We start from the raw sequence: 26,979 nt of genomic DNA on the forward strand, positions 1-26,979 counted from the left end.
GTTGAGTATATGTGTTATGTGCATATTGTGTATTAGGCCCGTCTCGTAGTTCCTTGTATAGTTGAGGTCCATGGCCCACCTTTGTACATCATATATACGTGCCTATGCACGAAGAGCAATCATCGTGCAATCATACAGTTAACATTCATTCACATGTTAATGTAGTAAAATTTTGCGTGTTTTCAGACAAATAGATGAGTCTCGAGCATAAAAGCACAGATCAAGTTGGTACGTACCATGAACTAAGTGCAATACATGTTTTGAATCTGCTTATATTGAGATGTTACTCCCTCTCATATTGTTTAAATATAGGCATGTGAAGGTATCCGCAGACTTGTGCAACTACCAGCAAATTGAGCGACCGGGAAAAAGAAACCAAACGAGCGGTAGAGAGATGCTTACACAACGAACTTGCAACAGAGACATGCTTGGTGCATGGCAAGAATGCATCTCCCAATCCCCAATGTTGAATAGGAGGCATTGTGTAAATATAGGTCAAAGAAGTGGCAAATGAGAATGCTGTGATCATTGAACTTGTTTGACGTGGTTTGGTTGAAATGTTGTGAAGCTTGCTGCAAATCAGACTTGGTGTGAGTTTGTATTTGGAAACTGAATTTTGAGATGATTGGTCGGAAGGAAATGTTATGTCCTGAAGGCTCAGTAGGAATTATACAGTTTTTTTTAATTGAATATTATGCAGTTTTGCTAGGAAAGAGATAGCGACATCCTGCATCGGACGGTTACAGAGCGATCTGCGACAAAGGGCATCGGCACCGTTTCACTGCACGTATAAGATGTTTTAAATATTTTATTAATCTGGACTAAATACAAACTGAAATGAGTGAACAAACATTCGATCTAGAGAAAAGATAGAACACCTTATATTTGTGAACAGAGATTAGTACTTTGCAGCGGGCAGATCACCGGTGTCACTATCAGGTTTTGCAAGAGTTTCCAACAAAGCACCATAATATCGAGCTTTGCACACGTAAATACAGATTTGAAGAAAAAAGATCTGAAATGATAGGTACTCACGCCAGAGAAGATGGAGTATTATGCGACGTGATGGTTGCAAAATCGCAACCCATGCCAGAGAAGCTGGTGGTTTTTCAGACATGCACTTTTTTTTAAACCAAAATGACAATTTTCTTTTGACGTTAGTTTCAAAGTACATGCAGTGAGATAGTCCAGATCATAGGTCGTTGCCGTGTCCATAATGTGTCGTTGCGGTTGCCCTCCAAAGTCCCTAGATATATCAGCTAGGCCCTCGCAAACCAAAAAAAAAGGAGATAGCAGCTAGACACATAGGAATTGAGATGTTTGAGCAGAAATTAATGTATTTGTTATAAAATGTGCCTTGGATGGAGGCCTGCTGAATAATTACGTGCATGTGTGATTATACAAATTGAGAAATCTTCTCCAGTATCAATCATTAGCGTTAACACTCAAACAAAAATGTAGAGCATGCAAAAGAAAAAAAGAACCTTTAAAGCCAAAATGTGTTGTACATCAAGGTGTCAAATGGATTTCTTAAGCCAAAATGTAATGTGCCTCTTTTCAATGTAGTCCATTTATGTTCTGATCTGCTGTGCTACTCTGAGGTGACCATTTCTCTCGAGATTTGCTTTACTGACAATCAAAATTGGCATTCTGAGGGCCACGCTGACTACTATGTTTATGTGGAAACTGTTGACTGCAGAAAAGTAAGCCGGTTCTTAGTAAGGGAGATCTTCTCCTCTGCCTCGGATGCCTTCTCACGAACTCCACGAACAATGTTTTCCGGGGCCTTCTCTACAAACTGCACCACAAATGAAACGCGTGACCAACAGGATGCAGGAACCCTCTTCCGAAAACTTGCCCACATAAAGGAGAAGAAATATTCCACGTACGCTCGGGGAACTGAGGCGGGCCAACAAAGTGTCATACTCTGTCTGTAACTTAGAGAGGCGCTTAGAGAGCCGCTCAACTTCCGCTGACACATCAACCATGTCCGCCAAAGGTAGGTATGCCTCCAGACCCTCATCAGCAACAATGTGGACACACTGATTTGCATCACCTGGCGAGCATCAAAGAGATTTGCTTATTGGCAAACTGCATCAACCAAGATAACGAGTTTACAAGGCACTCACCCGGTAGTGATTCAGTCAAATTTATGTTCTGCGCGTCAAGCTTTGACAGCAAAGCAAGCACCTGCTTCTCTTTCTGCGGCATAGAAATACAAGTCAGATGAGGGGGGAAAAACACCATAGTATACAGGAAAGTTGTAGCAATCATAGATACCATCGCACCAATCACATATAGGTAACTCTACTTCTAATCTTTCTAGGAGCCGTGCCTCTCAAGTTCTAACAGTGAAGCTTTCCCAGTTAAATACACTATTCCTTGGCAACTTTGATTTCAATAATTTGAGTACAAAACATGATAGGCTTCTCAAATTGCTGGATCAAAAGACTCATAATATACGTACGATGAAATGTCACAAACAGAATGGACTTGCTGTGAGAAGACACCTACCGATATGTACTCCAGGACATCCACAGTGGCAACAACAGAAGCTGATATCCGTTTAGCTGGCTCGACAGAATACTCTGCTCGGACATTTCTGATTCCTCTTATCTGTTATTATACTGGTGATCAAACAAAATGGTCGCCGGCAGGCCACATATAAAATGAGCACATACAGCTCAAGTGGAAATTTACCAACGATTGCAAATTTTGAAATCTTTTGATGGACAACAAGTTCTTTGGGAGGTCGGTGCTAGGCCAGGGAGCAACTATAAGTGCATCCTTTCTGTACGGCAATGCCTGAAAATAATTATATATGTACTGATGAGGCTGATGAAAGTGGGAGGTTAAACAATGCTGTATAATAGTAATGGGCGTCAAGGTTTTTGTACCTGCCATAATTCTTCAGTGACGAAGGGCATGAATGGATGCAGTAGCTTCAGTATGTTTTCAAACACATACAAGAGAACACTTTGTGCCGTAATAGTAGCTGAACCATCACCAGAGTGGTAGAGACGAGTCTTACTAGATTCAATATACCTGAATTACAATAAATTTGAGAAAATATGTAAGTCTACTACTCCCTCCGATCCAAAATAAGTGTCTCAGTTTTGAACTAAGGTTAGTTCAACCTTAGCTCACAACTGCGACACTTATTTTGGGTCTGAGGGAGTAGAAAGCATGCACCATAACGGTGCAACGGTAGAGTGCATATTGGAATATAGAATCAGGCGACAGCTTGGGGTGGGTGTGTGTGTGTGTGTGTGTGTGTGTGTGTGTGTGTGTGTGTGTGTGTGTGTGTGTGCTCCCATAAACAAGTTGTACTTTCCGTTATTTGGTTCTTCGCAAACTTACCAATCAGCAAAATGGCTCCAAAAGAAATCGTAGATTTCTCTAGCTGCATCTCCAAAGTAAAACTTTTCATAGCTTATGCTGACTTTATCGATAAGTTCATGTAGTCCTGTAACCTGAATTTTTGTTTGCTCTCTTAATTAGCATACTTCACAAAAGGCCAACAATTCAAAAGAAAAAATAATGGACTCACCACCCAGCCTTCTGGCAATGGTAGTTGCTGAAGCGCTGCTTCTGTGTCAAACTAAAAAGGAGATGCAGATGTATTAGCAACAATTATATAAAGGAGAATGAAATTTAATCAATGCATCATCTGCAATTTGGAATTCAGTGAGATACCTTGTTTGCTAATAAGAGATCCCATGCAGTAGCATCACTTCTTTCAGGCAAATTCTGCAACAAAAATTTGCCTGCATTCCAGAGTTTGTTGGTGAAAGCCTTATTTGATGTCAACCTTTCTGTAGAAAGATTAATGTCCTGAAGTAAAAAGGTGTATTAACAACGGAGAAGTGAACAAGCTTGATCAACAAAATGCAGAAGACCATGGAAAAGCAAACCTGGCCGGCAGTGCCCATGCAAAGTGTAAATCTCAATGCATCTGTCCCGTACTCGTTCATGGTATCTAGCGGGTCAATAACATTCCCCAGTGACTTTGACATTTTCCGCCCCTGAAGATCTTGCTGATTAGTCTGTGGAACTGAGAGCTAATCTAGCAACATAAACAACTCAGACGGACGAAGGAATGACACATGTCTAATAGACTTCATAGTGGACTAGTGGCCCACCCACCCATCCATCGGTTTAACTGCAGTATGTGGACTTACAAGTTTATCAGGGTAAGGGAGGCACTGTCAGGTGCAGTTCGAGAGAGGACCTACCAGGCAGCTACTCGATCTGGTCTGAAGCGGCGCTCTCACACAGACATCGTCATGCACCCCCCTCAGCTAGGACCACCACTAGAACGGTATGGGCCACATACACAACACTCCCCCCACCCCCAAGAGGGGTGATGGATATCTTAGATATCTATCATTCCCATCTTGTCACAAGCCAAGCTGTATTTGGTTCCTAGTCCTTTAGTCAAGCAATATGCAATTTGTTGCCCTGAGCTCACATACTCTATCTTGATAATCCAGCATCCAACTTTTTCTTTGATAAAGGATCTGTCGGTCTCCACATGTTTGGTTCTCATGTTGAACCGGGTTGTTTGCTACTCCCTCTGTTCATTTTTATAAGACCTTGAAAACATTTCAGACAATGTACAAAACAGCCCATTTTGAGCTGTGAATGACTTACAAAAGTGAACGGAGGGAGCATATTAATTGCTGACTTCTTGTCACACAACACATTCATGCAAATGGTCTTAAATATCTTCTGCTCTTCTAATAGACTCCTTGTCCATAACAAATCACTCAGTCCCTGACATGGCTCTGTATTTGTTTTGGATTGTTTCTTGCTTCTCCAAGACACTAGATTTCCTCCTACAAAAACACAATGGCCTGAAATTGATCTTTTGTCATCACAATAACCATCTATGGCAGGATGTCCATGACTCTTGTACAACAGTCCTTTCCCACGAGAACCTTTCGAGTATCTCAAGATTCTACGTACTGCCTCAAGATGTTCACTTCTAGGCTCATGCATATATCTATTCACAACACTTACTGCAAATGCAATGTTTGGTCGTGCATGACACAAGTACGACAACCTTGCCACCAATCAATGATATGCTTCTTTATCCACCAGGTCACCTTATTGGCAGTCACTTTATTAGTTTTGATCAATTGGGGTTGAAGCAGATCGACAACCCAACATGCCAACATCATAGAGAAGGTCCAGGGTATATTTTCTTTGAGAAAGAGTTATTCCTTTTTCAGACCTGGCTACTTCTATACCAAGGAAGTACTTGGGTCGACCAAGATCTTTAACTTCGAAGACCTTACTCAGACATCCCTTGAACCTTGCTATCTCTACGTCATCATCACCAGCGATAACGATATCATCAACATAAACTGCAAGAATGATTACTTCCCCTTGAGAGTGTCTATAAAATAACGTATGGTCACCATTGCATTGTCCATACCCTATGTCACACACCGCCCGTCTAAACTTGTCAAACCAAGCTCTTGGAGCTTAGTCCATAAAGGGCTTTCTTTAGCCTGCATACCTTCAGCAGTCTCAGAGCATCTCCAGCCGTTGGCCCCCCCAGGACGCATAAAAATCGCCCCCCGGGGGCGAGCCGGCGATTCGTTCGGCGCTGGGGGCGGTTTTGCGCCCAGTCGTCGCCCCCAGTCGCCGATTTTGGCCCACTTTTGAAGCCCCATTTCGGCGAAAAAGGCCCATATGGGCGAGAATAGGCCCATATTCGGCGTGGTTCGCCGTGGCTCGGCGTTCAATTATCAACATAAATATATTTTTATCACATATTTCATCACAGAAAATTCAAATACTTCAACAAAATAGTTCAACAACAAATAGTTCAATACAAATTATATAGTTCAACAAATAAAAACTCATATTTCATCACACGTCGCGCCCGGTGTCGCCCTTGAGCCTCCATAGGTGCTCTATCAGATCTTGCTGCAGTTGATGATGCACCTGTGGGTCTCGGATCTCCTGACGCATACTGAGGTAGGCAGTCCAGGTTGCCGGTAGCTGGTGATCAACTTGGGCAAGAGGACCCTGCCTGTGGTATGGTTCAGTGTCAAACACTGGCTCTTCCTGCTCGTTCTCAATGATCATGTTGTGCAAGATGACACAGCAGGTCAGGATCTCCCACATTTGATCTTTCGACCAGGTCTGAGCGGGGTACCGGACAACAGCAAATCGAGATTGGAGCACACCAAATGCCCGCTCGACATCCTTCCTGCAAGCCTCCTGAATCTTCGCAAACCAGGCGTTCTTGCCTCCAGGCACAGGGTTTTTGATGGTCTTCACAAATGTCGACCATCTCGGATAGATGCCATCAGCTAGATAGTACCCCTTGTTGTAGTGCCGCCCATTGATCTCGAAGTTCACCGGAGGAGAATGACCTTCAACAAGCTTGGCAAAGACAGGAGAGCACTGCAGCACGTTGATGTCATTGTGAGTTCCTGGCATACCAAAGAAGGAGTGCCAAATCCAGAGGTCCTGTGTGGCCACCGCCTCAAGTACCACACTGCAACCGCCTTTGGCGCCTTTGTACATCCCCTGCCAAGCAAATGGGCAATTCTTCCATTTCCAATGCATGCAGTCGATGCTTCCAAGCATCCCAGGAAATCCTCTTGCTGCATTCTGTGCTAGGATCCAAGCAGTGTCTTCCGCATTGGGTGTTCTCAAGTATTGCAGTCCAAACACTACCACCACTGCCCGACAGAACTTGTAGAAACAATCTATGCTGGTAGTCGGAGTAGAGCATGCAGTAGCCTTCGAGACGATGCCGGTTCTTTGCTTTCACCCGCCCCGGCGCCGAGCCACCTCGCCGCGGCTTTTCATTGCTCGCCAGCAGCTGGGCGAGGGCGGCGAGCACCATGAGATGCTCTTCTTCCTGGACGTCGGCCTCGGCTTCCTCCTCCAGCAGCGCGGCGAGCACTTCCTCGTCATCCGAGTCCATCGCCGAGGCAGGCAAATCGCCGAACACCTTGCGCACGGTGGGCGTGCACCCGCCGCTAAACTGCCCCTCCGCGGCTGGAAACGGCGGCCGGAAACGCCCAGCTGGTGTCGGAGGGGCTGCCACGGCGAACCTCTGCTATTTTTCCGGCAGGGAATGGCTATCTACCGGTGAAGGGTGGCGGGGCGGCGCCGGGATATACCTAGTGGCGGCCGAGAGCGCGGGGGGTGGGAGGCGAGTCGGGGAAGAAAATCTTGACTTTTCACCTGACGGCGTGGGCCAGCCGCGCTTTTCCCTTGCGCCGGAGCCCCCAAGCGCCCCCCAGCGCGCCGGGTTCGGCCTGCGGCCGCCGGGCGGAAAAAAGGGCCGAACCGGCGCTTTTCGTCGTCCTGGGGGCGCGACTAGGCCGTTTTTTTGGCGCCGGCGCCGAAAAAGTCGCCTGGGGGGGCCTGTTGGGGGCGCGGCTGGAGATGCTCTCAGAAGTCGAGAACCCAGGTGGAATCTCCATGTATAAATCCTCATGCAAGAAAGCATTCTTCACATCAGGTTGATCGAAAGGCCACCCGAAATTTGCTACACAAGAGATCAGAATCCTCACAATATTCATCTTTGCTACTGGAGCAAAAGTCCATCTGTGCCAACCTGCACATCACCAGTGGAAATCGATGTCTATCAAAGGATCCACATGAGTACTATGGAGCCGCCTGTTGCTAAAGGTGACGGATGCATCTGCACTTTATGCTACTATTCTCCCCCTCCTGACCAATCTCCGGTTGGAAACATTGGTCAAGTACTTCAAACAAGACAGTTAGATCAGTTTTCTCACCATAAAAGGGTTCCGATTCACAGAACGTAGCATCCATGCTCACAAATGTCCGCCTCTCTTTGTCCTAAAGAATATCCAATAAAGATACATTTGTTCCTAAAAAAAAAGATACATTTGACTGCCTGAGGATCCAATTTGTTGACCGATGGCCTATGATCACGAACAAAACAAGTGCAACCAAACACCTTGGGAGGAACTGGGAATTTATTTTCTGTGAAAAATCAAGTCACACGGAGATTTCATACATGTCACCCTAGATGGCACGTGGTTAATCAAGAAGGGGTCATCTTGACAGCTTTACTCCACAGGAACTTGGGCACATTCATGGTGAATATCAATGCCCGAGCCACCTCCAATAGGTAACGATTTTTCCTCTCTGACGCCCCATTCTGAGGAGGTTTGTCTGGACAAGATGTTTGATGCAGGATGCCCTTGTCCGACAAAAGGGGCACCAGTGGCCTTGTTAACATACTCGGTGCCATTGTCTCATCTGAGTGCTTGAATTTTCACATTAAATTGAGTCTGAACAAGTCCATAAAAAGTTTTGAAACACTCCATCCTTATGTCAAAGATAGACCCAAGACATTCGAGAATGGCAATCGATGAACGTAACGAAGTACTTCATACCACTGACAGATAGCACTGGACATGTCCATACATCAGAATGGATTAACACAAAAAGGAGATATGCTCCTGATCCCTTACCCACATGAGTTTCTGGTATGTTTAACAAACTCACATGCATCACAGTTCAGCTTGCTCTTGTTCACACCACTCATTACATCTGGGAAATATTTGATACATTTTGTCAAAAGATACATGTCGAACCTTTATACATCTCCGTCAGACCCTGACGATTGCTTGCTCTACAGTGATGGATTAGTGCTCTAGTCTCCTTATCCTCGGCAACTGCAGCTAGCATGTGCATTCACTGCCGGTCCGTCATGTTGCAGTCCATGTACCACAACCCCCTATGCCTGACTTCAGTCCCAAGACTCCTGCTCGTCGATCTCTCTTGGATCAAGCACACAACTTTGCCATGAATTATTCAGCAATCAATTTGGTCAATCAAAGCACTCAAGGACACTTAAGTTCACGACGAAAGCCGGTACTCCCACCGTCCAGGTGCATAGGTCGTCTAAGGAGTTGCATCGCGACCAAGATGCACCGTGATAGGCAAGCGTTAGGCTGGTCATAGTGGGGAAGTAACTTAGACTAGTAACATGCATATGTTACTGGTATATGTTACTACCTCCATAATGGGTAGTAACATATGTGTGGTATCATGCAAGGCTTTATTTATTTAGATGTAGACTCATTTTGCCTCGGGGTGTGTTATGTTACAGTAACATATTATGTGCAGAAGGAGACATGGGCAACCGGCAGGGGTAGGCGATGCTTCTACGAGTTTATTCAGTGGCTGACGGCTTGCCGTGATCCATCCTCCAGGCTCCAGCCATCCTGCGGGGGCACTATTCTGATGAGGTATAGGTGCGATTCGACCCCAGGTTGAAAGGGGTTTGCCCCATTTGGACCCTCAAGGTCGTCCGGTTACCCTACGTTGGTAACAAAAGGGAGGTGCGGTCCACCGGTCCAACGGGGCGAACCGGACCCCCCCTGAATCTTGAACATATACCATCATTCTATCACCTTAACAAACAGCTTGGATCTTGTCTTCAATTTGAGACATGAGCATCAGGTTTCCCTTACCGGAATACCTCATGGACAGCATGCTCCACACAACAGACACTGCAATGGCCGAAATCAGGGAGTTCAACATCCAGGCCAATATCAGGGAGTCAGTAACACTCCACTTCTTCCATTATGGGCTCTCCTTGTCAGAAGGTTCTTCAACCGTTTCATGAACATACCCCGTCAGGCCCTCCGTCTTCAAGATCAACAAGGCCCACCTCGACCAGCTCAGGTAGCTGCTCACACCATTCAGCTTGACATCTTTTTGCATGAGTTCAAGCTTGAACCCTGATCTGCTTAAGGCACAACAATCCTGCAGGAGATGACCCCTCGGCAGCTTTCACAGTCATGAGCTGCACAAGTTTCTCCAGCACAGAGGTAACATCACTCGCCATGACAGCCTCCACCTCTTCTCCTAGCTGTGCGAGTGTGACCGCCAGTACTGCTTCTGTCACCCTCTCCAATCGCGGCAGCAGCAGCAGCAACAGCACAGCACCTCAGCCACACTTCAGTAGCACCACCCTCTCTGTTTCTCAGACGTTGCAAGTACCACCAACATCAAGCAACAGAACAGCACTTTTGTCTTGCTCCAGATCGAGGGCGAGCAGCCGCACCCCACCTTTGCCGCAGCAGGCACAGCCAGTACCACCAACAGCAGCTGCACAAGCAGCCGCCGCACCTTGCCTTCTTCCGCTGTCGTGCACCTCCTCTTTGTCCGTTGCGGCTCTGCCGCACAGCCGCAGCTCCTCCGTCAGCGTCGCGCACAGCCGCCTCTCTTCGCTGGCGATTTCGTCTCACTGTGCATCTACTGCGGCTCCTCCGGCAGCCGCCATCGCCTTCCTCCCTCGCCCTCGGCCTCCGATACCATGTAGTTCGAGAGAGGGATGTACCAGGCAGCTACTCAATCTGGTGTGAAGCGGCGCTCTCACACTGACATCGTCGTGCACCCCTCTCAACTTGGTCAACCACTGGAACGGTATGGCCTGGGCCTCATGGGCTGGTATGGGCCACATATACAATATCAGGCCATCTGCAAGGAGTCTGTGGATCTCTGCCAGAGTATCACACAGCCCATTAGCACACAAAGCAGGAAGTTCATATACAACAGTTTCTCTCCTGGGGTCGAGTTGAGGCTAAAGGTCAATCCTTCTAATTTTGTTTTTCCAGTTTTCCTCTTATTTGTCCTGACCACAAAGTTCTCTTTGCGGTGGTCCTCAAAAGTGACTTAGGTAGGAACATGTGGCAAACAGCAAAACAGGCGACGGACACATCAATTAACAGCTCTCAGTAAATAATACGTAGCAGCGTGTACAGCATGTTTCCTGAGATACAACCGTTTTCTCAAAAGAGGAAATAGAAATTTGATCATATTGATTATAAATTACAAGAAAATGATAAGCCTTTGTCCCTCAAAAGTACAAAACATAAATTAAGGTGCTCATATCTCTCACCTCAGAATCCCGGATAAGACCATGTAGATAGACATAAGAAAATGGTACTGTTCCTGTAAACTCAATTCCCATCATAACCATCCGTGCAACCCAGAAAAATAAAATGTCATGGCTGTCAAAAATAAATTAGCTATAGTATCAGACATAGTAAATGGGAAAGCAGAGTATCAGCGGGATAACAAGCACACCACCTTGTTCAAAAGAAAGGGGGGAAAAGGTGTTACTGGAGCTAACATACCCGGTCTCAAGGACTGTTGCAGGATAAAAATGCTTAAAATCTTCCCTGGACACATCTGGCCAACCAAGTGTGCTGAAAGGCCATAAAGCACTGCACGATAATTTCCAACAAGTCAAAACAGAAAACTACGAGCAATTTTTTTATATTACTTGTAACAGTTGTATGTACAAATTGATTATACTTGTGCAGTTCTCTACTACTCCCAATACTTGGAAATACGGCTCATACAGACATTGAAGTAAGAAAGAGAATGTAATATAGGAAGTAAAGGAAGAAAGCAAATGTAATATAGGAGTTTGGAAAGAATTCAAAGCATGGTGAATAGCAAGTCCAGTCAAATATATTGCCTGAATTCATAGTTTTATTGGAGCCTAGAACCCGGAGCTGTGAGAACGGCCACACAAGGACATTAACTATTAACCTGCTTATTGCAATTGCACATGGCAGGCACCACAAGCAGAGGGCTAAGAAACCATTTAGAAGCAGAGGTGAGGAACAAAGCCAAGAATTTGAGGACGAACTTGATGATTAATTCTTTAGAGGCAATCACAATGAAAGTGATACGAAATGTTTTAGTGTCGCAATATCTTGATGTTGCAACAAGAAAAACCAGAACATCAAGAAATTGCCAAGAAATGTGAATATATTTTCCTATTAATACAAAATGTGTGCTGTCAGGGCCTCCCCTACAGTCTTTCATTAACAAAATTGTATTGCGGAACTTGTGCTCAATTGCAAAATAAGAAAAGGAGCATGTATTTCCATTAGGTGAATGCTAAGTAATGTTCTGAATTAAATAAGAAGTGCTCACAAAAATTCAAGCGATCGACAAATCCATATTGCAGAAAACCAATTGGTACCACACAATTTTGAAGAGGAAGACAAACCTTGAGAACCAAGTATCGAGAACATCAGGATCCTGATATATTTCAACTGATTTTCCATATTTTTCCTGAGCTTTCGCAAGTGCCTCCTCTGCATTTCTGGCAACAACATAGTCTTCTTCACATTTCTTTCCAACGATGTACCAGACTGGTATCCGATGGCCCCACCACAATTGTCTACTTATACACCAATCTTTTATATTTGTTAACCAATTATTATATATCTGCAGCAGCAGAGCACACAAAAGAATGAGCAGGGATAAAATAGTGGGCAGGACAGGACAATTACAAAATTCATTTCTGCAGGAATAATAATTAACACAAATATGTGTAGATATGCGAGCACTTTCTTTGGCATATATATTGTTTCGCTGAGCCCCGATAGAACTTCCAGTCACAATAGCATTGTTCTTAAGGCGGCAAAGCGACCTAACGCAAGTACTCGCCGCCCTGACGACTAAGTGCCTAAGGGGGCTAAATTGTTAGGCTCTGCCCACCTCTGTTACTGCTCTTTAGGTGTGCTTACTGCTGAGCAGTAGATGACTACCATTATTTTCTTTCTTTTTTGAGAAGATGCCTAAGTATGCATAGACAGATAGGGAAAAGGTTTGGTACAATCCCAGGGCCGGACCAACACTCCAAGGTACAATGCTACGGGCCTACGAAGTAACCGCCAGGAGAAGTGCGGCAACACCCACCACCCCTTCCTTTGGCCACTACCTTTCTAGAGAATAGAATGAAAGATCCATGCATTTACCTTCTCAAATCTCTCCGGAAGAATAGTGAGTTGCCCTTTTTCAACAGCATGGAGGGCCCTTTCAGCCAATGGCTCCATTGTGACAAACCACTGCTTACTAATCAAGGGCTCTATGACCTAGGATCACACAGAAGTGGGGTCATCAAGCCGAAAAACATCACCAGCCCTTAAATACGACAAAGAATAGGAAAAAGGTTCACACTTCACCACCACGTTGAGATCTGGGAACTCTAAGTGTATAGGGTTCCTTCTTCACTGCCAAGTTAGTCTCAACAAGGTCAGACCACAGCTTCTCTCGTGCCTCAAAACGATCCATACCACTGGCGAAAAAAAGGAGGAAACGGAGTTAAGATCAACATGTTGCATACAGAAGGCCAGGCAAACTGCAACTCTGTTAGTACTGCCTTTTCATATGCAGTAGTTGAATCAACTGATTATACTAATTGTACTAACTCAATGCCGCAAATTGTGTTTCCAACCTTTTTATCTTAAAAAAAAAGTTAGAACAGTAAGCTGTGTTAAACAGCTAAAGTCCTATTATATTATACCTCGAAAGCAACTTCAAGTCACCTTACAAAGAGGAACATATAATAACATAAATGTGTTTGTAAGCAGCTGAAATTGCAAGTCATGAATAAATTAACCACAGAATAAATAACAATGTTACTTCACATGCATTGTCTTGCAAATATTATACCTGTATAATCCAGCAACATCATTTAATGTGCCATCTTTGTTCATAACATTAAGAATTGGCAGCCCAAGCTTTCGAGCAATATGATAATCATTCTGATCATGTCCAGGGCTAATCTTCAGCACCCCTGTTCCGAATTCTGGATCAACGTACTGTAAATCATAGAAACGATAGTGACTATTAACAAAAGTTTATGCAAGGAAAACTATCCTGCTGCCCTTTTAGCAGTCCCTTCAATTGCATCTGGAGAAAAGTAGACCCAATTACTACAACGAAATAAGTTTTTTAGCCAGGGAGAAACTATATGTGGTCACAGGAAAAATATTTTGAATTTGGGCATGCAAGTGTGAAAAACTTGCACAAAAGAATGCATGTACGTACATCAAGCAAAGGGAAAAGCCAGCTTGGGATGCAAAATTTTGCCTTAGCCACAAAAATAGTCATACCGGTGAAGTAGGTAACTACATGAATTGATGAATAAATGTTTTCCTTGCTTCAACTGAAACACTATAGTGTAAAGTTTGCATGTGCAAGCAACAAGATAAATTATAACTCAATAAATATGACGAGAGAACGCCCTGACTAGTGAATATGGTGCTTTTGCATTGCTTCATTTTATTAATCTCACAATATCCTATCTGAACTCCGCCTATGTCTTCTAGGCATAGCCGGTCCCAAGCCCGGGTAAAGGAGGAGGGTTGTGATAGGCTTGGCGAGCCAACGTAAAAACTAGCCAGTCCCATGGGTATGAAACCCATTTGAGCGAGAGTAGTACTAGGATGGGTGACCTCCTGGGAAGTCCTCGTGAAAGGGTTTCATATCTAAGGGTTGTGATAGGCTTGGCGAGCCAACGTAAAAACTAGCCAGTCTTTTGGGTATGAAACCCATTTGGGCGAGAATAGTACTAGGATGGGTGACCTCCTGGGAAGTCCTCGTGAAAGGGTTTCATATCTAGCCTACCCCAACTTGTTTGGGATAAAAGGCTTCGTAAGTAAGTGTAAGTGTATCCTATCTGAAATTGCTAGAAATATAGAAAATACTCCCTCCCTTCCAAAATATAGTGCTTCCTCTATTCCCGTGCTTCAACTTTGACCATAAATTTAACCAACGAGACCGACTGCGGCGGGAGCAAAAGTTATACCAGTGAATTCGTATTCAAAAGAAGTTTTCAATTATATAATTTTTTCTCCCGCCGCAGTCGGCCTCGTTGGTTAAATTTATGGTCAAAGTTGGACCTTGGGAAGCACGGGCGCACTATATTTTAGAATGGAGGGAGTACTAAAGAAAACAATAGTTTCATTCTTACCCGATCAGCAATGATAGGAACATGTCTCCCAAATGTCAAGGGTACAATAGCCAATTTTCCAGCATATTTTGCATAGCGCTCATCCTGCATTGTCAATTAAAACATTAAAATAAAGATGGTTTACCAAATCCAATTTCTTTGAGAAATAAAATAGCTCAATGTAGTTATAGCATAGGTTGCAACAGAAGACAACGAAATGTCTTACAACGTACCACTTATGTTTAGTGCAGAGCACTAAAAAGATCATACCTCTGGGTTAACAGCAATCGCAACATCACCAAATAGAGTCTCAGGTCGTGTTGTTGCAATAGTCATAAAATCATCCCTGCCCCACAAATTTCAATGTGTAAGCAATGCTAAGCATTAAACTGTGTCAATCATATTTGCTGGATTCCTCATGTTAGAATGCAAAATATAATGTATATCAGGATACTCATTCTCATGAAAATGTTCACTTACATCACAACAGAGAGCCAAAATAAAAAAGAACTGGTGGTAACACAAGCACACACTTGGCTGTAAATACAGTCAGCAATATGTGTGACGACATCATTGATTATTTAATGATAATTCACATCGAATAATTATTAGATGTTAGACAAGCACGATTAAGAATGTAAAAATATGTACCTCGATCCACCAGCAACACGATACTTCATATAGTACAAATAGCCAGGTTCTTCGGAGTATTCAACTTCCTAGTAACACAAAACATTATAGAATCAAATATTTGATTGGCTCACGTATGATCACCCATGAAGTATTGAAGTTTCAGATCTCCCATGCAGAATCACCCAATTTTCCTTTTGGTTTAAATTATATAGTTGTGCAGATATATGTACGTATGTACTAGTTAAAAAAAGAAGTAGTCTCTTCACATACTAAGTCAGATACTGCAGTCTGCAGGTTAGGAGACCAGTTGACCAAATAAGATCCTGAAAAGGAAATACAATGAATCAACCAATACATACCAAAGTTACATAAGGTAAGTCCCTAAATTTAAAATGTAAACAAGAAAAATAGAACAAATCAAAAGATTAAGAATTCCTAAATCCCTGTCCAACAAGAAAAATTACATAAGAATGGGATCACAAGCATGAGGCCATCCTCAACATGAATTCATCCAGGCATATACCCAAAAAAACCATATTTCGCATGTGCTAAAGCAAAACACATGAACTACCAGTATCAAACAGATATCATGATTTACTATGTTGGATGGTGCTTGCACCATAAGTTGCCATTTGGCAGGTATGCTGTTTTGATCAGTAAATATGATCCTCATCTGAGGATGGTTACAGCAAATATGTTGTGTAACATAAAACTGGATGCTATAAGCTGCAAAATGCAAACATATTTGTATTGTCTCACCAAAGAACATATAAATTACTTTTTGCAAAAAGTACCACGATAATTGGTGATGGAAGTAAAATAATGGTGGCTTGCTTCCCACTAAATTATGCACACGGCCCTCCTATTAGTGGTCAAGTAAAATAACTAGGACAGGTCAGTGAGCAGGCCCAGCCCACTCAATTTGCATTCCTATCCACAACTACAGCCACTCACTTGTGGCCTGATGGATTTTTTTAAATCAACCAACTGAATTTCTGACTCATAAAGTTGATGAGGAACACTAGATGAGAAGAAAGAAAACACATGCCAGATCTGTTTGGCTACTTCTAGATGCTTCCACTCTAGTGTAGTATTTCTTTCCTTTTCTTTTCTATCCTACCTACTGTTTTCTAGAGTCTTCTAGTTGTGAGTAGCTATGAGTAGAATGGTGAAACTTACATAATGTTTTCTAGAGTATTCCAGCTATAAGTAGAAGTATGTGAAGGCTTCCCAAAGCCCTATAAATAGAGGTCCTCGCCTCTACTTTGGAGGCAGACTATGTACCCCTACCTATAATAGAACTTGTTCTTATCTAAGATCTTGGAGTAGATCTTGTGCCCTAGGAGTTCTGGATTGAACTCTTGCTGCCCTATCAACCTACATTCGCCTCTAGAGCGATATCTAGCGCAGCACGTTGAAGCTGTTCCTTCAACACTTGTGCTGTACACATTGTAGCAGCAAGGTGGAGTTGCTCCTCCACAAACTTTGTGCTGCTTCAGGTGGTATCAGAGCCTCGTTGACCCATACTAGTTCTTGCTGTCCTCTTCGAGAGTAAGTTGCAGCAAGCAATGGAGCAATTGGAGAAGAGGATGGATGCTGCAGAACAACAAATCAAAGAGCTGCGTGAAGATCTTAATCGGAGATTTGGTCAGCTGGTTGAGATGATAAGAAAGGGTGTCCCCCCTGCTGCCAATGAAGGAGATTCATCTAAAGAAGAAGATGCTCAACAAGGAAGGAGAGGTAATCTTGGAGCAAGACCGCCACAACAACGTGCTGTTCAACGTGCTTCAAGAAGGCCAATTTATGTTGAAGCTTCTGAAGGTGAAGAATATGATGATGCCCTTGAAGAAGCAGATCTCTACGCATATCGGAGAGTACCCAACCCTACATATGCAAGAGATACATACAAGGTGAAAGCTGAGATCCCAACTTTTAATGGAAATGTTGACATTGAAGGGTGCCTGGATTGGTTATATGAAGTGGAGACTTTCTTTGAGGTCATGGAGGTTCCGGAAGATCGTAGAGTTCCTTTGGTCGCATACAAACTGAAAGGAGGAGCCGGTGCATGGTGGCATCGCGTTCAAGAGGAGCGCAGGCTGAGAGGAGAACCTCGTGTTAGAACTTGGCGACAAATGAAAGGCCTCTTGAAAGGGAGATTTTTGCCCGCTGATTATGACCAGATCCTATTTATCCAATTTCAAAATTGTGCTCAAGGAAATAGGACTGTTTCAGATTACGCGGAGGAGTTTCTAAGGCTACAAGTGAGGTGCAACCTTGCTGAAACTGAAGAGCAACAAGTTGCAAGGTACATCAATGGTCTCAATGATGCTATTCAAGATCGATTGATGATGCAACAAATCTGGTCCGTTGATCAAGCACAAGCTCTAGCCTTAAAGGCCGAGAGGTTTGTGAGGATGAGAAAGACAACTAAGGCTCCATATCCTCCATATCCACATACCGAAGGCTCATCTAGGAGCCAACCTAATAGAGTGGAAGAAAAGACCACTCCACCAGAGACAAAACAGCCCATCTCGAAGCAAACTAGAGGCAAGGGTAAGGCAAATGAAGGCCCAAAGTGCTATAAATGTGGTAAAGAGGGACTCATATCCAGCGGTTGCCCACTAAGGAAATTTGTTAACACGACTATCCATGATGGTGAAGGCGATGAGGAAGAATACGAATCTGAAGATGTAGACGGACAAGAGGTTTGTCAAGAAGAAGGTGAAGAGGTGGTATGTGTGATCCAGCGTCTCCTATGTTCCACACCACAACCCAATGACACACAACGGAAGAAAATATTTGAGAGCAAATGCACGGTGAATGGCAAGGTATGCAAACTAGTGATCGATAGTTGCAGCTGCGAGAATCTTATCTCCCAGAAGTTGGTGGACCATTTAAAGCTTGAAACCCATGATCATCCAAATCCCTACACTATTGCATGGGTCAAATAAAGGAGTTGTATGAGGGTGACGAAGACTTTGGCCGATGTTTGGGTAAAGCACGCAAGGGGCCAACCATTAGGTGATGACTATTTGATGGATATCTCTTCAAAAATGATCGTTTGTGCATTCCAAGAAGTTCTCTACGTGACAAGCTGGTTAGAGAGCTCCATTCAAGTGATCTTAGTGGCCATGTTGGACGGGACAAGACTATCGCTAACCTGGAAGCTCGCTACTTTTGGCCACAACTAAAGAGAGATGCTGGAAAGTTCGTTCAACGGTGCCCCGTATGTCAGACCTGCAAAGGCCAAGTCCAGAACACAGGGTTATACATGCCTTTGCCTGTTCCTGTTGCTCCATGGGAGGACATTTCTATGGACTTCGTCTTGGGCTTGCCAAGAACAAGACAAGGAAGTGATGTTGTATTTGTGGTCGTGGATAGATTCTCTAAGATGGCTCATTTCATCCCATGCCGCAAGACAACGGATGCTCATCATGTGGCAAACCTATTCTTTCGAGAAGTGGTCAGACTTCATGGAGTTCCAAGGTCCATTGTCTCAGACCGTGATAGCAAGTTTCTTGCTGCATTTTGGCTCACTGTGTGGAAGCAATTCAACACTGAATTGAAATTTTCTAGCACTGCTCATCCACAAACAGATGGACAAACGGAAGTGGTGAACAAGTTTTTGGGTAATCTGATCTGTTGCATTTGTGGAGAAAGAAAGGGGCAATGGGATTTGGCTTTATCTCTTGCAGAGTTCTCCTACAATAACTCCAAGCATAGATCCACAGGAAGGAGCCCTTTTTCCATTGTCTACACTAAAGTTCCAACACATGTGGTGGACCTGGTGAAGCTGCCATCAAGGGGAAACTCAAAATCAGCATTGTCCTTTGCTGATAATTACACCGAGTTATTTGAAGAGATTCGCGGCGCTTTGGAAGCACAAAATCAGAAATATAAACAACTTGCTGATTGCAAAAAGAGGCCAAAATCATTCCAAATCGGTGATAAGGTGATGGTCTACCTCCGAAAAGAGAGGCTGCCTTTAGGTGTTAAAGGGAAAGTTAGGCAGCGAAGGTATGGACCCTTCTCTATCATGAGGAAGATAAATGATAATGCTTATGTGATAGATCTTCCAAGTGACATGGGTATCTCCAACACTTTCAATGTTGCGGACTTGACTCTCTACCATCCAGAAGAAGCGCTCTATGAAGATAACTCGAGGGCGAGTTCCAAACAACCAGGGGAGAATGATGAGGAACACTAGATGAGAAGAAAGAAAACACATGCCAGATCTGTTTGGCTACTTCTAGATGCTTCCACTCTAGTGTAGTATTTCTTTCCTTTTCTTTTCTATCCTACCTACTGTTTTCTAGAGTCTTCTAGTTGTGAGTAGCTATGAGTAGAATGGTGAAACTTACATAATGTTTTCTAGAGTATTCCAGCTATAAGTAGAAGTATGTGAAGGCTTCCCAAAGCCCTATAAATAGAGGTCCTCGCCTCTACTTTGGAGGCAGACTATGTACCCCTACCTATAATAGAACTTGTTGTTCTTATCTAAGATCTTGGAGTAGATCTTGTGCCCTAGGAGTTCTGGATTGAACTCTTGCTGCCCTATCAACCTACATTCGCCTCTAGAGCGATATCGAGCGCAGCACGTTGAAGCTGTTCCTTCAACACTTGTGCTGTACATATTGTAGCAGCAAGGTGGAGTTGCTCCTCCACAAACTTTGTGCTGCTTCAAAAGTTATAGAACTTCTGGTTGCTGAAGAAAGCTGACTAGAAAACCAAGAGTTTTCACATCCAGAGCAACATTCTTCCGCCATATAACTAATTAACTATCCAATCAGCTATAATAACTAACAAAAAAAATATTGAGAGTAAAGCTTGTAACGGCCCCGAATAATTTATGAAAGTAGTGAGGTAAGTTTGTTACTGACAATGTAACAAGAATAGAAAAACATATACAGGACAAATTATTGTCACCCCCTACTTCATACAAGTGCATCTGTGTTCACTACCCTAAATCAACTGAAGCAAATGGTATTAAATCAACCAGTAATAAGTATGTTAATATAGTCGACTAGAAACTATTACCAGGCAAAATTTGGGGACACACCAAGAGATTTGAAAATAGTAAACAGGATATCAAACTCAACAAGAGCACATTACTCAAGATGATGTGCATTCACCTACTTTTTGTAATAGAACATGTAGCCATGTTTAATTATAATACCTTGATATATAAGTCCTTTTTCATGAAGCCTAATGAATGCTTCAACAACTGCATCTGCAAAACAGAAGGGGGAAAACACTGAGTCCAGTTGTAAAGATAACCACATGGTTCTAACATTGAGCTCGAGGGAGCAACCTAACATCACTATCACAACATCATGTCCTGATGGTTCGATTGAAAAAAGGTTAGGTCAAATCACTAGTGTACATAAATTGCATAAAAAAGTTCAGATCTGGCAGGCAAAGGATGGGAGTGCTTTGGTTCGACATCAAATAGCCTCTCATTCGTAATGAAATCACAGTCATAAGCCAAAACAAGACTTAGATACCTTATACCATCACCGTGATCCTGATTAAATGCAAGTCTATCAACAGAACGAAATTTATGGATGCAACCATGTGACCTAACAATTGCAGAAGAAGAAAGCTAAAATATAACCACGTAAGAAATCCTAAAACTCAGAAACAAGCTAGTAATTCCGCAAGGTAATGCCATGAAACACAGGTCCAATCATCATTTGCAATGGAAAACGACAGTTGACACTTACGACTTAGTTGATCATCTAGCGTGAAGCATTCACGAGTCCAATCACAAGATGCACCCAACCGCTTAATCTGATTAGTGATTGTACTCCCATACCTGAAAGGGGAAGTGTTCAGAATAAAAAACAAACTAGCCAAATTGAAGCAATGAAAGTTCAGCATTACAAAGAACTTTAAAAATGCAACCTTCTGGAATGAATAAATCAACCAGAATAATCTTTCATCACATGTTCATCATTGCAGCAGCACAAGGTTGTGGAGGAACAACTCCACCTTGCTGTTATGAACGAACTACTTCAACATGCTGCGCAAGATATCGATCTAGAGGCGAATATAGATCAATATGGCAGCAGGAGTTCAATCCAAAACTCCTAGAGCACAAGATCTAGTCCAAGATCTTAGATAAGACCAATGAGTTCTAGGTAGCGGTGTACATAGTCCGGTTACAAACTAGAGGTGAGGACCTCTATTTATAGGCTTTGGGAAGCCTTCACACCTCAACTTCTACTTATGGCTAGAACACTCTAGAAAACATTACTTAATTAAGATTTAGCATTCTACTCATAGCTAGGAGATTCTAGAAAACTGTAGCTAAAGCTAAGCAAAAAAACAAATACTAAACTGGAGTAGAAGTATCTAGAAGTGGTTTGACTTCTGATTATATTTTTATTTTCCATCTCTCTATTGTTCCTCACCATTCATGGTAGTTTAATTTCCAATTATTATGACAGACAGAACCCAAAATTTGTATTAACAATACCAGAAGACAGCAAAGAACAAAGAAAATAGAGCATAATGCGTGTGAGATGCATGCGCAAACGCACATAGGATGCAGTGAGGGTGTTGACCAACCATATTCAGAAAGAGGAAATCACCTGGGTAGAAAGTTCAGAAATGTATGGTTTATAGTTAATCCAGGTAATTAAGCAAGGATGCTTAACTCTTGTAAAAAAAGAAGAAGAAAGGATTGCTTCAAATCAGCAAGAGGACAAAACCTCTGAGTGCATAAGAAAACATTGTACACAAACTAGACTGGATTCAGAAAAAGGACTGACTTCTCTTTCCACTCCCAAACTCTTTTAGTGAACTCCTCCCGGGTAAGATCTGCTCTTTTGATGCCTTCAGCAGCTAACATCTTTTCCACAACTAACTGAAATGCAATGAAAGTTGAAAATAAAAATCAGCCAATTACTGCACCAAGTCTTTTTTTTCGAGAAAACGCAAAGGACTCTTTGCGTTTCATTTCATTGGAAAGATGAAAAGATACAGTCCTCCTAGGAGGTGGTGGTTACATGGGTTAGCACCCTATCAGTGAACATCCCAGTTAGGGGGGAGGACTACCCTGAGGCCCAATGCACCGGCTTGTGCCCAACATTTGGCTTCGGCCTTAACCCTATCTACTGCACCAAGTCTTGAACGCAATGTTGAATCATATAGTTAAAAAAACTAGGCAATAACAAAAGACCTAGCGCTTAATTGTGCTTAAAAGAGGACAGACCCAGTGCTAGAAGATCCCACACCAGGTGGGGTCTGGGGAAGGATTATATGAGGCAAACCTTACCCCTGCACAGTGCAATGCAGAGAAACCACGTCGAACCCAGGACCTCCATAATGTGCACATAATTGCGCTTAAGCAAGCACTTTGGTTAGAAAAGCGGTGGCAAAACGCACAATGAACGCCTAACACTTTTTTAAAACTTTGTGTGAATACATATCAAATGTGCAGGAATACAAACCTGAGTTGCAATCCCAGCATGGTCGGTACCAGGTATCCAAAGTGCAGGCCTCCCTTTCATACGGAAATACCTTATCATTATATCCTGAGTTACTTAATGAAAAGGGGGATACTGTTAGTCAGAAAAATAATTGATCCCAGAATGATGGGGGGAATCTGAGCTTTACTATTTTGAGCTGTATATGTGGATTAGTGATCTTGGAACCTTAAAAATGCAATGTTAAGCACCCTGCGGAGGGCGATTATCTAAGAATACAGACTACACAGAATTGACTTAAACAGGCTAGTTTAACTGTAACACGCTAGTTCACATCATTCAAGATATTATTCTACACAGACTTCTACCATCACTTCTGCTTAATGCAGCAGCAGCGACCAATGTTTATTTTACTTTGCGTGACACAATTAGTCACTAGTACCTTGGAAACATGGCTTGTCTTATACTCCCTCTGTCTCATATTAGTTGTCACTGAAATGGATGTATCTAGGCGTATTTCAGTGCCAGATTCATCCGTTTGAGCGACAACTAATATGGGACGGAGGGAGTAAGAAATAGATCCACCTCACTAGGTAAATCCATCAAAGCTTATGCTCAAGTCTAACATGCAAGTTATTTCAAGGTACAGTGTGGAGAGAGTATCATGATACAACAAATCAACAAAGCTAACGTACCATAGAAGATCGTAATACGGTGTAAAAACAAATTTATTGCTTGTAAATCAGCATATAGTTAGCCAACATAAGAACACAAGAGTCTTAGGGAATTGAATCACCCTACCTCAAGGGTAACAAACATAGCATGACCCATATGCAATGATCCAGTCACATTTGCAGGTGGCATAGGAATGACAAATGGGTCACCTCCACGGTCGAAGTTAGGCTTAAAGAATCCTTGAGATTCCCACCTATGGAAATTGAAACATCAAATAGATTAGGAGAAGTTATGTGTGGTTCCAAAAATAATTTATACTGAGACAGGAGGGAAAGTAAGCAAAATAAAATAAAATTTATTCAACCAATCATTACATACTGAATCAAATAACTAGATTATTAAGCTAGTTGTCTTCAACCTAGGTTGTAACGATAATCCATTGGGAGTTGAAACATACTTCTCTATCAGTAGTTAGGTTAACTTTAAGTTCCTGATTGAATCATGGCAATTTCCCTCTGTATGATTCAAGATTTATGTGCAGAACAATATATCATGAGATCCAAATTTAACACATATAAAGAGAAGTGGTTCTAAATTCCATAGCGCATCGCACAAGTATGACTCAACTTTGCATCTCCTTTGACTTGCTAACTACAGCTATACATAAGTGAGCAATGTACAGTCAGTAAGAGATCGGCGGTTAGTTCTTCCTTGGTAACAGAACGATTTGGCAATCTTGTCCAAAGCCAGCACCCACGATGCGGCTACTATCAACAGACTGGTAGGCAAGAAATGTCTGAAAATCAATGATCAGCTCAAAGGTGGACAACTAACTACACATTTGTGTCTTGGTCTCTTTAGACATTTCCATACAACCAATACCAACTAAAATGTCATCCCTCAACTTCATTGCATGTAGCAGGGCGTAAATTGCAAGCTTTGCCAAATTGCTGGCTGAATCATGTACTTATCATGCCCACATGAGAACGAGCATAAATGGATCACCAAGCAATCAAGCGAGTTAACTCGTAGCAGAGACGCTGAATTACCACTTATAAATCCGCTCCTCGCTGATGAAGTCGAACGACTTGGCGACTTCAGGGGAGGTGAACACATCCCTCTCAGAGGCAACTGCTGCAACGTGAACCAGACCCAATCAATGCACAACCCAGTCTCACAGGATTTCACGCCAGCTGAACGAAACCGAGAACTGGGGAGCACTGCCGGTACCTGCGCAGAACCTGTGGGCGGCGCGGCGCGGGGTCCACGCCGGGCGGCGGTGGGCGAAGAAGAGCAGCGGGTTGAGACGGCGGAGGCAGGCTGAGGAGGAGGACAGGAGGTGGGAGGGGCCTGCAAGCGCCATTAGAGCCTGCGCGCGCCGCCCGGCTAGCGGTGCTGGTGGGGTGGCAACGGCGAAAAACCCTAGACTAGCAGGTGAGCTCGAGGGGTTTGGGTTTGGATTTGGAAGAGGATAACGCGGGAGCGTGGCGGCGCACGGCGCCGTGGGGAGCGGAGGGCAGTGGCGCAAACGGATGGGACGATGGCAAAGTAGCAACGAATGAATTTATATTACAAAAAATAAAATTAGGAGAATAATGCCACATCATACATAGAAAAGGAATATTTAAAGGATAGAAAAATCATAGGAAATGACATCACATGTATCTCAACTAGAGGACGACGCGTGCTTTGCGGCGGGAAAGTCAGCAAAGATTTACAACATATGAAAAAAGGAAATCGGTAATATGTGATATTTATTAGACTGACACATTACAGCCCAAAAAAGTTAACATTGATCCATCTTCTCAATTTTAAAGGATTTGAAGAATATTCTGTTGTGACTTACAATGAGGAAGGTAGTGGATCAATGCATACCAATGATTTACACTAAGAGAAATGATGAAACCCGTTTGCTTTGCATGACGGTCATAGCAAGATCCTACAATCTAAAGTTTAAGAAATAAACACAAATTAGTGCTGAAATTTTGCTTAATTCTTAGTGGACATGACCATGAGGTTCAACAAATACGTGCAAAACAAATATAATAGGCCTCTCACACCTAGATCGAGTTGTTGAATTGCTACTGCCAGGAGATTTGCAAGTGCTCACCTTTGTAAGAAAAAGGAATTAAGTGTTTTAATATGGAACGTTGTTAAGTAATAAACCAAATCTAGTGTGGTTGTAGGAATTTTCTTCTCTACTATTTCTTCAACCATTTACATCTGCATGAGATTGCGTTGGTTCGCCAGAAAGCACCCTGTGATTGTAAAGAAGATATGTCCATGTGTTGATGTCATTAGTATTAAGCATGAGTAGATATAGTATTTAGGCCCAAACCACATTGTAAAAAGTATAATAACAAAGATGGAAAATAAGCATGGATAGTAGGAAGACAAACAAAAACTTTCCATATATGTAAAAAATATTTCGCATTTTACAATCATATGTACGCAAATTCGAAGTGATTTGGGGAAAGCCTGGGGATGGGATTCAAGGAGGAGATAAAAACCATGAATTCCGATTAATAGGTGGGGTGACCCTCTGTACAGAAGGTGGACGATGATGTCATGGTGGGCCCTGCCCCTATGAAAACTTCATACTCCATAGGAAAGGGCAAGGAGGTGGAGGGTCTGGGATCAGAGGTCGAGGGAGCGGCTTGGTGCATTAGCGCTCGGTGCCACCCACCCACGCTTAGGCCTACCCAACGCCGACATTGTGGAGGCCACAACGCGCTCTACAGTAGCCCTTGACGACCACGGCCTGGTTCGTGAGTGTCGGTGTCAAAACCGGCAGATCTCGGGTAGGGGGTACCAAGTTGTGGATGTTGGATCAATGGGGAACAGGAAACACAGGGACAGTATTTACCCAGGTTCGGGCCCTCTCCAAGAGGTAAAACCCTACGTCCTGCTTGATTATATTGATGCGTGTACGATGGTTATAGAGTTGATCTACCACGAATCGAATGAACTAAACCCTAGATGAGTAGGATGATGGTTCTAGCCTCTAGGGACTAAACCCTCTCGTTTATATAGACACCAGGGGTTCCTAGGGTTACATATGTCGGGTATTGCCACGAGATAAATACGCCAATCTCCCCACCTTGTCTTGGAGGGTACGCCACGTCTTCGGAGGTCTCCTTCCACAGCACGAGATTATCTGGTGTCCAGTCTTTCTCCAACGAACCAAAGGTAGCCCATCTGTCCGGCCCACAAGAAAGAGGCCGATAGCCCGAGGACCCCTTGTCTCAGACACCCTCAGTAGCCCCCAAACTTGCCTCCAACGTCGTAGTCTATAATTTCTATTAGCTCCGTTCATCTGGAAGTCTTCGGCTTGAGGGGCGAGTTCCTCCCATCTCCTGTGTTTGGCTGATGATAGCTTCGACAACCCTTGGTAGCTCGGTCAGGGGAATACCATGGAATTTGACGCATCATCTTCTTCATTCAGAATTAATTATGCCCCTCGTTTTT

General features: G+C 43.2%; 1 protein-coding gene across 3 annotated transcripts; it reads right to left on the reverse strand.

The window, feature by feature from the left end:
* Positions 1-1,319: 1,319 nt before the first annotated feature.
* LOC123052821 (valine--tRNA ligase, chloroplastic/mitochondrial 2) lies at positions 1,320-25,047 on the reverse strand. Of its 3 annotated transcripts, none has more exons than XM_044476164.1 (27): positions 24,742-25,047; positions 24,561-24,642; positions 23,638-23,764; positions 22,861-22,944; positions 22,180-22,274; positions 21,130-21,221; positions 20,583-20,636; positions 15,677-15,729; positions 15,425-15,492; positions 15,044-15,119; positions 14,795-14,878; positions 13,492-13,640; positions 12,997-13,114; positions 12,795-12,911; positions 12,041-12,261; positions 11,154-11,243; positions 10,916-11,027; positions 3,915-4,025; positions 3,697-3,834; positions 3,551-3,601; positions 3,361-3,473; positions 2,898-3,045; positions 2,701-2,805; positions 2,515-2,616; positions 2,130-2,202; positions 1,890-2,056; positions 1,320-1,798 (listed from the first exon to the last, which is right to left on the reverse strand). In XM_044476164.1, exons 1-27 carry the CDS (start codon positions 24,872-24,874, stop codon positions 1,676-1,678), a joined length of 2,886 nt encoding a protein of 961 aa, XP_044332099.1. In that variant the 5' UTR covers positions 24,875-25,047; the 3' UTR covers positions 1,320-1,675. The 3 variants fall into 3 exon arrangements, with proteins under 3 accessions (XP_044332099.1, XP_044332098.1, XP_044332100.1); XM_044476163.1 differs by having other exon boundaries at positions 24,561-24,645; XM_044476165.1 differs by lacking the exon at positions 24,742-25,047 and having other exon boundaries at positions 22,861-22,952; positions 24,561-24,648.
* Between the last annotated feature and the right edge of the window lie 1,932 nt (positions 25,048-26,979).

This window comes from Triticum aestivum, chromosome 2D, assembly GCF_018294505.1.
Source record: "Triticum aestivum cultivar Chinese Spring chromosome 2D, IWGSC CS RefSeq v2.1, whole genome shotgun sequence".
NCBI classification, from domain to species: domain Eukaryota; kingdom Viridiplantae; phylum Streptophyta; class Magnoliopsida; order Poales; family Poaceae; genus Triticum; species Triticum aestivum.